The following is a 14,477-nucleotide window of genomic DNA, read 5'->3' as shown; positions in this document are numbered from 1 at the left end:
AAATGAATGTAGGAGCGTATATATATAATGTAATATGCAGATTAGATAATTGTTACATTCGTTTCTGCTAAAGTCAATTATTAATTAATTTACTCTAATCTAAAAGAGATTCTCTTCTTTTTATAGAAAGGCAGAATTATTTTTAACTTTTTTCTTAAATATTGTATTTATTTTCATATCCTTGTCAATTTTTTGTTTATTTATTTTTTTATAATTATATTAAGGGAATATAAAATTCTAACAGTAATTAGAATAATTTTATTTCTTCAATAAAATCTTAATATGTTGTTGGAATTGTTATTTTAACTAGAACACTACAATATTTTAATTATTAATTATTTTTACATTCTCATAAAAGAAGAGAAGGTCTTGGATTTTTTTTATTTAAAATGCTGGTATTTACATAAAATAATAAAATAAATTAAATTCAATTCAACTTTTTTGAAAAAAATAATTCTAGATAATTGTTAGTAGTTACAAGTATGAAAAATTCAAATTTTCAAAGATTTTATTTTGAAACCTTTTCAAAATTCAATTATTTCTAAAAATTTACGTTATAATGCTTATAATATTCAATTATCAAAAATTTTAACAGAAATTCATTTTTTTTTTTAAATTTTTTATTAGAAAATTCTATACGAGAATTCAATTATTTAAATACAAAAGTAAATAATTTATTGAGTAATTAAATGTTTCTCAAAAATTGTATTCTCACATAAAGAATTTTATCAACAAATTTTTAAATACATAATTGAATTCTTTCAAGGAATTTTGATACACTTTTTAAGAATACAATTATTTACATTTTCTGAGGAAGTCGATTAAAATTTTAATTATTAAATTAAAAAGAATTGAAATTCTACGATGAGATTTATTATTTATGCAAATGTAATTGAATTTCTTTGATAAATTTTACATCCGTTTATATTTTATTTTGTTGTAATAAATTTTACGAGGCCTTATACGGTATAAGGCCTCGTAAAATTTATTACAACAATGTAATTGAATGTCTGTAAAAAATTTTATTATTTATGAAAATAATGGAATTATTGCGAAGAAATTTATAAAAAATTTGTAAAATTTTGAATTCCTGTCTGAAATTTTTATTATTTATGAAAATAATTAAATGTTTGGCTAGAATTTTCAAATTAAAATTTTTTTCAAATAATTGAAATTTTGACAAGAATTTTATCAAAATTTTTAAAATTAATTGAATTTTGTCGAATAATTTTGGTATTTATAAAAGATAATTGAAATCATGACGAGGATTTTAAAAAAAATTTTTGAAAATAATTGAATTTCAGCGAAGAATTTTATTACTTTTGAAAATAATATTGAATTATTCTTTTAATGAATTTTGTTTTTTTTTAATATAATTGAATTTTGCAAAGAATTTTTTTTTAAATTCTTGAAAATAATTGAATTTTGTCGAATAATTTTGCTATTTATAAATATAGGTAATAATTGAAATTTTGACGAGGATTTTTAAAAATTTTTTGAAAATAATTAAATTTTTGCGAAGAATTTTGTTACTTTTGAAAATAATTGAATTCTTTTGATGAATTTCGTTATTTATGAATATTAATTGAATTTTGCAAAGAATTTTTTTTTAATTTCCTGAAAATAATTCAATTTCTGGAAAGAATTCCGTTATTTATCAAAATAATTAAATTCCTTCAAATTCTATTAGTTTGAAAAAATTTGAGTAAATTTATACAATTTATAAGTAATTATTTTATTATTTAAAAATAAATTATTCTCAAAAATAGAAAAAATTGAAGGTTTTGTATTAGAATTCGTGGTTATTTCATAGTTTATAAGGCAAAAAAAAAAAAAATGCACAATTTTCATAGGTATAAATTTTATAAAAATGATAAATAATAAAACAATAAAATCTTAATTTGTCTTAATTCTGTCTTTATTAAATAGAAAATTAAATAATAAGTAAAATTAAAATTACAGAGATAGGAAAATTAAAATGAATTTAAAAGATTACACAAAATTGAAAAAAGTTAATAATATTGAAGTAAAAATGAAAAATAAAGTTAATTTTTTTATTATAAATTATAATTTCTAATTTTTACACTCTCATATTATTTTTTATACACAAAGATAATAGAAGATTATAAATATTTTATAAACATTCCAGTAGAAGTTTTAAAACGATTGTACATATTATAAATTATTTCTTGACATTATTTACTATTTACAATTTAAACCATTTCATACACGTTTAATAATAAATTGATGAGAAAAATAGGTTGAAATATCAATAATAACTGCTAGTCAAAAAAATTCAATAAAATAATTATAATTATAATAAATATATAATTGTAATATGAAATACACAATTTTAATATTTTCTACTTTTTTTATATGTATGTATGTAATAATTTCTGTTTAATTATATTGCAATATTTTTTTATTTCCTTATTGCAATATTTTTTTTATTTCTTTATTGCAATACAATTAATTTTTATTGTATCAATTAATTTTACAATCATGAAATAATATAAAATTAAGTTTACAATTATGAGATTATAAAATTAATTTTATATTTCCATCTTTCGAATTATTAATCATTTTAACAATTTTTCTAATTAGTATAGTTACTAATTAGTAAATTATTTTTTTTCATATTTTCCTACAATTTGGATTATTTTTATAAATCAATGGACTCTAATTGATAATTAAATACTTTTAAATATTAATTAAGTTGAATCAGTGCGTAAAATGGTCCCTGAAATTAGCGTCGAGGAAGTTAGCGACGCTCAGCGTCGAGAAATATTTCGAAAAATAGTCACGAAACCAAAAAGAGTAGAACAATTTTTTTTTTGGTTTTTATATTTGAAAATACTGTGAAAATTCTCGCTGTGAATAAAAGAGGCGAAATTAGTGATATTTGTGACCCTAAAACCTCAAATATATAGTTTTCGACACTGAGCGAAAAACTATTTTTTGACCTGAGATAAAAAATCAATAAAAGAATATCTAGAATCGTTGGTCCTTTAAATTTCGAACTTCCAAATACAATGAGAAAAGTGTATGAAGTGATTCCAGTCGTGCATCATCATAAACAGGAATATCCACCAGATTACAAACTAAATCAACTAGAGTTGAAATATCACAATCTAATTTCGAAATATCAATTGGAGTATCGTTCAATTTCTCTTCAACTTCAGAAGGCCATTGTTGAAGTAAAGTGTCGATGTCGGGAAATTTTCTTGTCAAATTAATTGTCAAGGGATGTTTTCTACTGTGCAATGCACCCATGTCCTCGATCCATTTGTCAATTGATTTGCCATTTTTCTCCGCATTCTCCACGCGTTTAACCACCGAATATTTCACCTGCGTTGCACTCTTACTTTGACTGCGTAATTGTAAATGCAAAACTGCTGGATCTGATTGATTTGTACATGGCTCGTCCAATACGACTAATCCCACTTTATCCGACACTCCATCAGGTCGGGGAATTTTTATGAAAGCGTCTATATCGCCAACTGCCGGTATGTAATCGGGAATAAATGGTATTAACTTGTAATTTAAGTCAATTTTTTGCGGTACGTATCTGAAAAATGCCGCAAAAAAAAATTATTACAATTTTTTGGTTTATTTGCCTTCTGGGCTAAAAACCATGTTTTTGAACATGGTTTTTTGTTTAAATCTTTTTTTCAATAATTTTGAACGTAATTGGGTAAAATTTGAAAATACCTTTGTATGTTTTGAAAGAGTTCCCTAATTTCCGATGACACTTGCAAATGCTCAAATTGTTTAGGATCGTAGATTTCAATAATTTTTGCATTCGATGCTTGAATATCGTCCTCGTCGGTTTCATCCGTGTCGGAGAGATCACTTCCGACATTAACTGGTTTTGAAAAATTGAAGTCCTGCTCCGAATTTCTAGTAATTTTCGAATTTTGATATTATTAATGAATAATAAAAATTAATTAAAATTCAAAATTATTAATAATAAATAAAAAAAAATATTTATTAAAAATTATTAATAACTAGCAAATGTTACATGATGTTAAATTTATTTTTATTAAACAGTCGAACCTGTCGGAATGCAACTCTCTCAAAAATGACCAACAAGAATAATTTTCAATTTAGTTCTAAAATGTTGTAAAAATAATTACAAATTTAAATTGTAAAACAAATTTTTAAGAATTGTTTACTTTAATAAAGTTTATAAAAAATCGAGTTGTATTCCGACAGGTTTCACTGTATAAATTACAAAATTTTTTATTTTCAAATATAAACTTTGAGTTTTGAATAATTTCAGATTGAAAATTAAAAAAATGGACTTATTAACTAATTTACTAATTAATTATTATGGTTTTTCATTTTCTGGAATTTTCATAAAATTCTTTGCAAGAATTCAATTATTTTTATACATAATAGCAATCTTGGGAAGAATTAAATTATTTCTGTAATAGTAAAATTCTTTGCAGAAATTCAAGTATTTTTAACACAATTTTTAAATAAATTTCGTGAAAGGATTCAAATAATTTTTGAAATTTTAATAAAATTTTATGAAAGAATTCAATTATTTTCTAAACTTTTAATAAATTCTTCGAAGGATTTCAATTATTTTTATAAATACTTAAAATTCTTTGCAAGAATTAAATTATTTTTATAAATAATAAAAATTTTCTAAGGAATTCAATTATTTTCAATAAAATTTTAATAAAAGTCAATAATCAAAGTTTTTAATTATAATTATTGACAGACATGATTATTTTAAAAAGTTGACAAAAAATTCTTTGCTAAATTCAATTATTTTCAAAATTTTCAATTAAAATTATCAACAAACTAAATTATTTTCAAAAAAGCAAAAGAAATTCTTCCAAAATATAATAATATTCTGCAAAGAATTTAATTATTTTCTAAAATTTTTAATAAAAATCAATAATGAAATGTTTAATTTCAATTATTAACAAACACGACTATTGTTAAAACTTAAAAGTAGTTCTTTGTAAAATTCAGTAATTTTTAAAATTTTTAATTAAAATTATTAAAGAAACTTCATTATTTTAAAAAAATTCAAAGAAATTCTTCAAAAGCATTTAATTTTGATTTTCGAAAATTTTTATAAAATTCGTCGCAAGAATTTAATTTAGATTTTGGAAAATTTTAATAAAATTTGTCACAAGAATTCAATTATTAACATAAATACTAAAATTATTCGAAGAAATTCAATTATTTTCAAATTTTTTAATAAAATTCTCTGCCATAATTCAATTATTGTCATAAATAATAAAATTCATCGAAGAAATTCAATTATTAACATAAATAATAAAATTCTTCGAAGAAATTGAATTATTTTCAAATTTTTTGATAAAATTCTTTGCAAGAATTCTAGGATTGAAAAATTGAAAATAATTAAAAAGAAAAACTATTAAAAAAGTTATAAAAAAATTGTATTTTAATATCAATTTGAAAGAAAAGTTTACCTTTTATTAAAATTATTTTTCCCTTTTGGGGAAATTAAATCGTGTGCCGGTGTGTCTCCAGAGAAATTTCTCGAATTTCTTCTTTTAGCAGAAGGTCTCCTTGAAATAGGGCTTTTAGCTTCATCAGAGTTTCGAATCTCGTTAGCTTCGTCAAATTTTGTAAAAGCTGAAATATTGTGAGTGTCCTCTTCCTCACTACTGTCTCTAAAATTCATAGTTGCTTCAAAAATTTGTCAAAAAATTCCTCTTCTAAAAATTCTTTCTTTCATTCTTTAATTAATTCTTTAATCAATTCTTTAATTAATTGCATTATTATGGTAATTTTTTTTCTACATTAAATTTCCAATTTTGTTATTATGAATTTGAAACATAATTGTTTGGTTAGAAATAGTTAACACTCTGCAAAAATGTGACACATTTCACTGCTCGTCGTTATTGTTTGCCCGGTGAGTCGCCTTGGAAACGATACACTTCGATGCATTCAGCTGTTTTTTAAAATTAGTTTCTAAATTAGTTGAGTTTCCTCTTTCTATAAAGATAATAACTTATTGTTAAAGGCAATTATACACCATAATAAATTATTTATAAACAAAATATGGAAATAATATTTTATAGAAAAAAAAGGTCATACAATTTACTTTTCCCTTTATATAGGTATTAATTGATTTTATGCAATAATGGAAGACATTGAGGTAATTTATGCTTTTTTGGAATAAATTTTTGAAAAAGCAGAATTTTTGCTTTGGTGTGTTATTTTTAATTGCCTCTGATTTCGAATGCTTTTCACTTTCAATTTTTCTCTCTCCATTCACGTATTGAAAATTGTCTTTGACAGTCATTTTTATTTTTATTTTTTTTTAACAAAATCCTGATGAATAAAAAAAATAAAAATTGAACATTTTTATTTATTTTTTGTTTATTTTATTTTCTTATTTGATCAAAAAGAAAATAAGTGAAACTTTTTGATTTGCTTCAATTAAAAGATTATAATTTTACGATACACTTTTTTTTAAAAAGCAATCTTTATTTTGCGTAAAATACGAAAATTCGTCCACTTAAAACTGATTACAAAAGTTAATTATAAAGATACATAAAAAATTTCCTTATGAGATCACCAAATGATAAGCAAAATTTGTAAAAGTGATTCTATAATTAAAAAAGTAAACAATTTTGATTTTCATTCCCATTAAATAAATTATGAAATTAAAAAAAATTAAATTCCTTTAGATACAAAAATTAGTTCATCCATAAAATATTCCAATTCTTCATAATTTTCGCGATTTCTTGATTTTTTTACGCGTTAAAATCCTCTAAAATAAAATTCTTCAAAAATTCTCTTCATCATCATCTGGGAAAATCATAATTAAAATATGATTTCGAGAAAAAATGTCCCGTGGTTTTCAACCGTTATAAAAAAAATCGCCAGTTTAGGATTTTTTTTTCTTTAAATTGGATATTTTCCATAGATTTGACCACTTCGTGTTTTTCGAATTAGCCAAAGTTGTCGATTCAATTTATTTTTCATAATTTCAGTTCTTTGTGTATATTCCGAATTGTTATTGGTATAATCGCCATAAATTGACGGTGAATTATTCGCATTTTTTCTCGATTTATACTTTTTTTTGCAACGATTCTCTTTTTTTGGACTTTCATTTCCTTCGGAAAAATATTCATCTCCACGATCCCTGTAATAATTGATTGTTTCTGGATTCCAATTTTTGGGGAAATCGTAAATTAAATCTTCTGGTAAATCCATAATAAATCTGTGAAAAGAAATTAGATTTTTGAAATGTAGATTTTAAAATAATTATTAGACTTTACTAAAATAGTTTTTACATTTTTTTTGTGTTTTTACAATATTTTAATTTTATTACAATTGTTTTATTTATTTCCATGTTTTTATTTTTTTACTTTTATTTTATTTTTTATTTTTTTTCTTTTCTTTTTTCTTTTTTAGATTTTTTTAGAATTTAATTTTGATAGATTTACCTATTCTTCGACGATTTATCAATAAAATAATCGTCGCTGTCATCTTTATTGCCTTTTACTGAAAGAATAATGAGGACCACTGTGAATGAGGTGAGAATAAAAATAGTTGCTAAATCAACAAAATTATGTTGAATTGAAGATGTCAATCGATTTTTTAGTTCTTTTATTTCATCCATCGTTCCATTCGATTCATTCGACGAAATTAAATTTGGAAATTCGTGAATAATCAAATCCTGTAGAAAATTGTATTTTTAAAATTATTTCACATGATTTTTATTACAATAAAATAATTAATAAATAAAACATCGTTAAAATTATTATAAATCAATAGAAAAGAATATGGAATTTAAATCAATTTTAGAATTTTTTTTATTTTTATAATCCTATTTGATTTGAAAAAAGTTGAATTTTCAAAATTTTAATTAAAAAACAAGAATTTATTTCTTTAAGTATTTAAAAAACTTACTCGAAGGTAGACTAATATTTTTTGAAATATAATTTGAATCTGATGATAAATATTTTCAAAATTGTCCATTTTTCTTCTTTTTTACTTAATTATTCTTAATCGACTTTGAAAACGAAATCTTAGTTTCCGCGTATTCCGTGAATCAAATACCCTTTAAATTTATCATTTGTTGCCAAAAAAAAAAAAAATGTTTTTGATAAGGCGAACTGCCGGTAAATTTGACAAAGACTTGAAAGTTTACTCTAAATGTCATGTTCGCAAGCTCGCATATATATTTTTATTAACTTTGAACACAGCAACTTGAAAAATAAAGATTTTATGTTGTTTTTTCTAAAATTTTTTGCAAATTGATAAGTAGTTTTTAGTTCATTTAAAAACTTGTGATGCTTGTGAAAAATTGTCATCGCAAAATGTTGAAAAACCCAATTTTAAATCAAACTTCTTTAAAATTAAGGCTCTATCAATATGAGTAACAGTTTCAATCAATATTATCAATTAAGTTCTGAATGAATAAAGGTAATTAATCAAAGCTACTCAAAATATTTAGATTATCGTCTCATTATTATTATTAATTTTTAAGTTTGATGAATAATTATCAAAAACTTAAAGGTTAATAGTCTTAATTAATACGAAATTTGATTATAAATTTTTTTCTTGATAAATTTTCGTAAATTATAAATATTGATTAAATGCAAAAAATTTGTTCATTAAATTAATGTCTCGTGAAAGATAAGTAGTTCAATTGGATGCTTCTTTTTATCTACTACTACTTGTTACGTCGAAAGATAATACCTTTTTTTTAATTTATTAATTTATTGTAAATAAAACTTAACACTATTTTCTTTTTTTGATAATTTTTTTTTAAAAACATATTTTAGAATTTATAACAAAAAAAAGTACCTTAAGTCATGAAATTTCAATCTTTTACCGAGAATTAAATATTAAGTCGATGATGAGCTTTTATTATTGTGATTTGAGATAATGAATCTTTTGCGAAAACCATACGCAGGTATGAGTGCAATAAGTTCAGATGAGTTTGAGTAGTTGATGTGTAATCGTCAAATGAAATTCATTCTGCATTTTCTAAATTCAATGTTCTTAGAGTTTAATTAATTTTTAAAAAAATTTTTACTATAATTTTTACATTTCAATTTTTATTATAATTTTTAAATTACAATTTTTATTATAATTGTTAAATTACAATTTTTATTATAATTTTCAATTAAAATTTTCGATTACAATTTTTAATTAAAATTTAAAGAAGAAAAAAATTATTGTATTACAAACTTTGAACATCATAATGTAAACATAATTTTATTTGCAAAGTATAATCGCCTAAAGGAAGCATGGATGTTAATTGTAATATTCAGAAAATTTAAAAAAATTCTTCTGTGAGTTAAAATTGATTTTATTGTTTTTTCGTTAATACAATAAACATAAGTGTTTTGAAAAAAAGAATAGTGCAAATTAAAAAGTTGTAATTCCTTAAAAACGTGAATGTGATATGGGTGATCAGGAAAGTGGAAATCAAACTGTAAGCAAATGTGTTAAAAAGTTTCTAAAAAAATATTTGTTTACTTATTTTTATATTTTTTTATACTTTTGCTTAATTTAAAATTTTTTTTTTAAATTATTAAAATTTTAATGTTAATTGAATGTGATTTACGGAAACAAATTTTTCACTGAAACAACTACAAATTTCACTATATTACAGAAATGTTTCTTTGTTTCAATTAATAATTTCGATATTCTAGAGAAACTTATCGCTGTTCCAGGTGAATTTTTTTTCCGTAATAATTAAACATTAAGTTTTAGTGTTAATTAATTTAAATAGTTAATTAAATTTAATGGTTAGCTTAATGAAACAATGAATCATAATGGATATACAAATGAAGCTTTTCATAATGATGAAGTACTTTCAAAAAGAGAAAATAATGAGAAATCGAGAATCAAATCAAGTGGAAAAGTTGCACCCTCATCAAATACTTCGGTAATGATATTAAATTGATTTAATTTTTAAAAAAATGGAATTTTATTTTTAGAAATGTAAGCGGTTATCATTTTGCATTGAAAATTGTTTGCTTTAGTGCAATTTTGTTTTTAAAATGCTACAATAAAAACTTTATGTCAGTTATATTTGTCGAGATATCTAAATCCAAGAACATAAGGTCATAAAGTTTTCAGAGAATAAAAAGGTTTTTTTTCTGCAAAAGCAATTTTTATCTTTCATGAAAGAATTTTTAAAATTGAATCATTTTTGAAATCATAAAAAAAATCCATGGTCAAATATTCCTTATATTGAAACAAAAAAAAATTTTATACATGTGATGCTATATGGATAAAGGGATTTATCTCCCAAAAAAAAATATTAGGCTACTTTTATGATCATTAATTTAGTCTTTTTTAGTAGAACTTTTTTTAAGTTCATAAATTAAAAAATAACTTTTATTGACTATTTATGTCTCTATTCCCTAAAGTTCTGAACGTTCAAATGAAGGAAATTTACTTATTTCTTCTTTAAATTTAAATCTTTATTGCAATAATTTTGCGTCAGGTACAAAATATTAAATTATAAGAATTTTAAATGCTTAATTTAGTGTTTTGCTTTTTATAAGGCAGTAATTTTTGAAAATGTTTGTATTGGCAAAAAATTCGTTCATTTGAATGTTAAAAAATTGTGCATCATGTTTTGGATCATATTTTGGATGTAATAAGGATTTAAATACCATTAGTTTACATTGAAAGTTAATCCTTTTTTTGTACTGTTGCTTCAAAATTAAGAACTATAAGCTACAATTTTTTGGGAGGCAGGTCCTTTTCATCCTGGGGCCTCACTTAATTATAATTAATAAATATATTTTATGCTAAATAGAATTTTTAAAAAAATATTATTATGATAATATTTACTGTCCTAGTCGAATGATGAAATTGAAAAGGAACAATGGGGTGGTGGTCTCGAATTTCTAATGGCATGTATAGCAACTTCTGTTGGACTTGGAAATATATGGCGATTTCCATTCACTGCTTTGGAAAATGGAGGGGGTGCTTTTTTAATTCCTTACGTTATAATTCTTATTTTTGTCGGAAAACCATTTTATTATTTGGAAGCTATTTTAGGACAATTTACTAGTCGATCGTGTGGCAAAACATGGTCAATGACACCTGCAATGAGAGGTATTTCAATCACTAAACGAAAGATTTTAATTGCACATAGTATTAATTATTATTATCATTATTATTACTATTAAAAAATTACATCATCCTAATCGTAATGATTGTTTGTAGGTTTAGGATATGGACAAGTATTAACTGCATTTTGTGTCGTGACATATTATTGCAGTTTAATGGCGCTGACAATTTATTATTTAGTGTCAAGTTTTCAGTCTGTTCTTCCCTGGTCCTATTGTCGTGAAGGTTGGAATAATTGTCTAGACGCTTCTTTTAATATTTCCAATGGAACGATTTCGCAAAATACGACTCCTAGCAGCTCTGCAGAATTATTTTTTCGGTTTGTTGAAATTCACTGTAAAAATTAAGTATCTTAAAAGTAACTTTGTTGTCACTTTTAAGATACTTCTTTTTGTAGTGTTGTTAATAGAAATTATTGCAGTGGAAAATGTTTAAATTAGACAAAATCGAATCGGAAATGCAGTAAAATAATTTTGATATTTTATACCTATACTTTTACAGAAAGATAGTTTTGAATGAATTGGACTCAATTGAGGATGGTATTGGTCTACCATCGTGGTCATTGAGCCTTTGTCTTTTATTTAGTTGGCTCTGCTTGTTCGCCATCATGTGTCGTGGGGTTAAAAGTTCGGGAAAAGCTGTTTATTTTCTAGCAATATTCCCCTATATTGTGATGATTATACTTCTGATAAGAGCCGTCACCTTGGAGGGAGCTGTGAATGGAATTTTGTTTTTCTTTGAGCCCAAATGGGAAGCTCTTCTTAAACCAAATGTTTGGTATGCTGCAATTACACAATGTTTCTTCTCGCTCTCCGTGTGCTTTGGACCTATTATCACCTACTCTTCGCACAGCAGATTCAATCATCAATTGAGCAGGTAATTATTTTAAGGTCCCTGAAGTTAGTGTCGACTATTTTTTTGGGGGTTTTTAGTGATGAAAATGGCACTAATAGTACTGCTTTCATTTAGTAAGAATTCCTATACTTTCCATTTGGTGGTTCCAAGGCTTCTTTGGAAAAGTTGTTGAATAGTTTTCGTTTTGCAAAAAGTTTGCTTTTTGATAGTTAGAGTTGATGCTAACTTCAGGGACCTAAATTTTAATGCTTATCGCAGTTTTTTGTAAAGATACCAAATTGAGATCATTAACAGCATCAAAACATTAAATACAATGACTTTTTAAGAAGCATGTTTCATTTTTAAGGGACGTGGTTATTGTAACGACTCTCGATACATTTACGAGTTTAATGGCCGGTTGCACGATTTTTGGTATTCTTGGAAATTTGGCTCATGAAATGGGCACAGATGATATCTCGAAAGTTGTACTCGGAGGAACTGGACTGGCATTTATTTCGTATCCAGATGCTCTTTCACGTTTTGCAGTGGTACCGCAATTCTTTTCTGCTCTCTTTTTCTTTATGATGTTTGTCCTGGGAGCTGGTAGTGCAATGGCACTTTACAATGTTGTTGTTGCTGTTTTATGTGATCATTTTCCACATGTTAAACGATGGAAAACTGCCCTCATTATGGCTATTATTGGATTTCTTTTTGGCCTGATCTACATTACACCTGTAAGAAGTTAAAAATACTTTTGACCATTAGAGATTTATTTTCAAGATCATAAATCTAACATGATAATTATTTTATAGGGTGGTCAATGGTTTGTGACACTAATCGATTACTACGGTGGAAATTGTGTTGCTATAATTGTTGGTGTTGCGGAAGTGATTACAATTTTTTGGATTTATGGACTCGTTAATTTTTTAAATGACACTGAATTCATGTTGGGTATTAGGCCTGGATTTTATTGGAAGATTTGTTGGTTTGTTATCACTCCTGTGTTGATGATTATTATTTTGTTTTATACTTTTGTTACGTATGTGCCTCCGACTTATAATGGAATAAACTTTCCTGATTATGCTTACGGTAAGACTATTTTATTAATTGTTTATCTTTTTGTGCAATAAAAAGATTTCTTTTCGCTTTTTTTCCTTTAGTAGTTTTTAAATTCGTTTAATTTCTATTTAGGTATTGGTTGGTTTATATTCGCCATTGGGATTATTCAGATGATAGGATTTATTGTCAGAGAAGTCATGAGACAGAAAAAATTGTCACTTTTGGAAGTAAGTTTTTTCATTTCGCTGAGAAAAGTATTTTCAATTCAGTTTTTTGTAGAATTAAATTATTTTTAATTAAATTTTTATAACCTCTTATTTTAGTCTATAAAAGCAGCCTTCAGGCCCTCGGAGAAAAATTGGGGACCATATAATCGTGAAACTCGAGCTAAATGGAAGGAATTTATTTTAGAAAAGAAGAAAATTCAACCGAACAGTAATTTTAAGGAATTATTTCACAGATAGTGTTTTTTAAGAAAAGTGAAAAACGCAGAAAAATATTTTTTGATAATTCTTTATAAGTAGATGTACAATTATTTTATACATTATTATTATTATAATTAATATTATTTACTACAAATCTGAAAATTGAATAGTATTACTAAATTTTAATGTTATTTCCTACTTTTCACAGTAAAAAGTAAATCTTAATTTAAGATCGGTCTTAAATTCAGCACTGTCTGCTATAATGTTAAAGGATACAAAATATGTGCGTAAATTCAGCATTGACTGCCTTAAAAATGTTGCATCTTAATTTAAGGCTGCTTTCCTGCCTTAAAATAAGACTTTCTTTTTACTGTGAATTGCTTTACTTTGTTATTTCCTATCTTTTAAATTTACATCTAAATCGATTTTCAAGGATCATAAATATTCTGACAAATGAATTTCTCAAAATTTTTTCTACGAATTAAGGTGTCATATTTTTTTTTCTATAAATATATTGAAGGATGTACTTTTCTTAATATTGAAGACATTAAAAAATAAATTATTCTTTTCTAAGTTGTATTGTTAGTTACTTTATAAATATTTATTTTTAAAAAATTAAAATTTAATTAACAAAATTTTATAAAAAATATTGATAAGGAAAAAATGTTTCTTTTGTACAAAATTATTTGTCCGAATAAATTAAATTTGAAAAATGATGTTCTTTGTGCAAAATTCTTAGACATAGATCGTAAATTTGTTTTTCTATTATAGCGTCTAAACGGTGTCACGAATGACACTACTGTTCCTAGCTTAATGATTTACCTGGAATTTTTTTTTACCTTTAGCTTGATAACATTCAATCAGTGATTGAAAAGATTGTTTCTCTAATTACATAAACTCTATTTAATTTTTAAAAAAGGGATTGCGTATCTCTTCAATTTCTAATAAATGCACTAAAAAAGAAAAAAAAATATTTAAAATTCAAGTAATCAATCGGTTATTTGAATTAAATAATTTTTCTATCATCAAATAAACATTCACTTGGATCAAAAAAATTTTAGT

General features: G+C 23.9%; 4 protein-coding genes across 8 annotated transcripts in view; 2 read left to right on the top strand and 2 right to left on the bottom strand.

Moving 5' to 3' along the window:
• The window catches only part of LOC122508982 (glutamate receptor ionotropic, kainate 2-like), an 82,584-nt gene that overhangs the window by 22,042 nt on the left and 46,065 nt on the right, over positions 1-14,477 (top strand). The gene's annotated exons all lie outside the window — the stretch shown is intronic.
• On the bottom strand, positions 2,652-5,668 carry LOC122508986 (intraflagellar transport protein 46 homolog). Its single transcript, XM_043622694.1, has 3 exons — positions 5,454-5,668; positions 3,712-3,900; positions 2,652-3,568 (listed from the first exon to the last, which is right to left on the bottom strand). Exons 1-3 carry the CDS (start codon positions 5,666-5,668, stop codon positions 2,992-2,994), a joined length of 981 nt encoding a protein of 326 aa, XP_043478629.1. The 3' UTR covers positions 2,652-2,991.
• LOC122508942 lies at positions 6,898-7,977 on the bottom strand. The gene is made up of 3 exons (XM_043622623.1): positions 7,909-7,977; positions 7,443-7,675; positions 6,898-7,216 (listed from the first exon to the last, which is right to left on the bottom strand). The coding sequence occupies exons 1-3, from the start codon at positions 7,975-7,977 to the stop codon at positions 6,898-6,900; spliced, it is 621 nt and encodes a 206-aa protein (XP_043478558.1).
• Positions 9,169-13,569, top strand: LOC122508980 (sodium-dependent nutrient amino acid transporter 1-like). The gene is made up of 9 exons (XM_043622679.1): positions 9,169-9,442; positions 9,764-9,898; positions 10,824-11,082; positions 11,194-11,416; positions 11,599-11,973; positions 12,299-12,665; positions 12,744-13,020; positions 13,123-13,217; positions 13,314-13,569. The coding sequence occupies exons 1-9, from the start codon at positions 9,413-9,415 to the stop codon at positions 13,452-13,454; spliced, it is 1,902 nt and encodes a 633-aa protein (XP_043478614.1). The 5' UTR covers positions 9,169-9,412; the 3' UTR covers positions 13,455-13,569.

The sequence above is a fragment of the Leptopilina heterotoma genome, unplaced genomic scaffold (genome assembly GCF_015476425.1).
Source record: "Leptopilina heterotoma isolate Lh14 unplaced genomic scaffold, ASM1547642v1 Lhet_59, whole genome shotgun sequence".
Classification (NCBI taxonomy): Eukaryota; Metazoa; Arthropoda; class Insecta; order Hymenoptera; family Figitidae; genus Leptopilina; species Leptopilina heterotoma.
The sequence above is the reverse complement of the archived record's forward strand: the minus strand, read 5'-3'. Positions and strand labels throughout refer to the sequence as shown.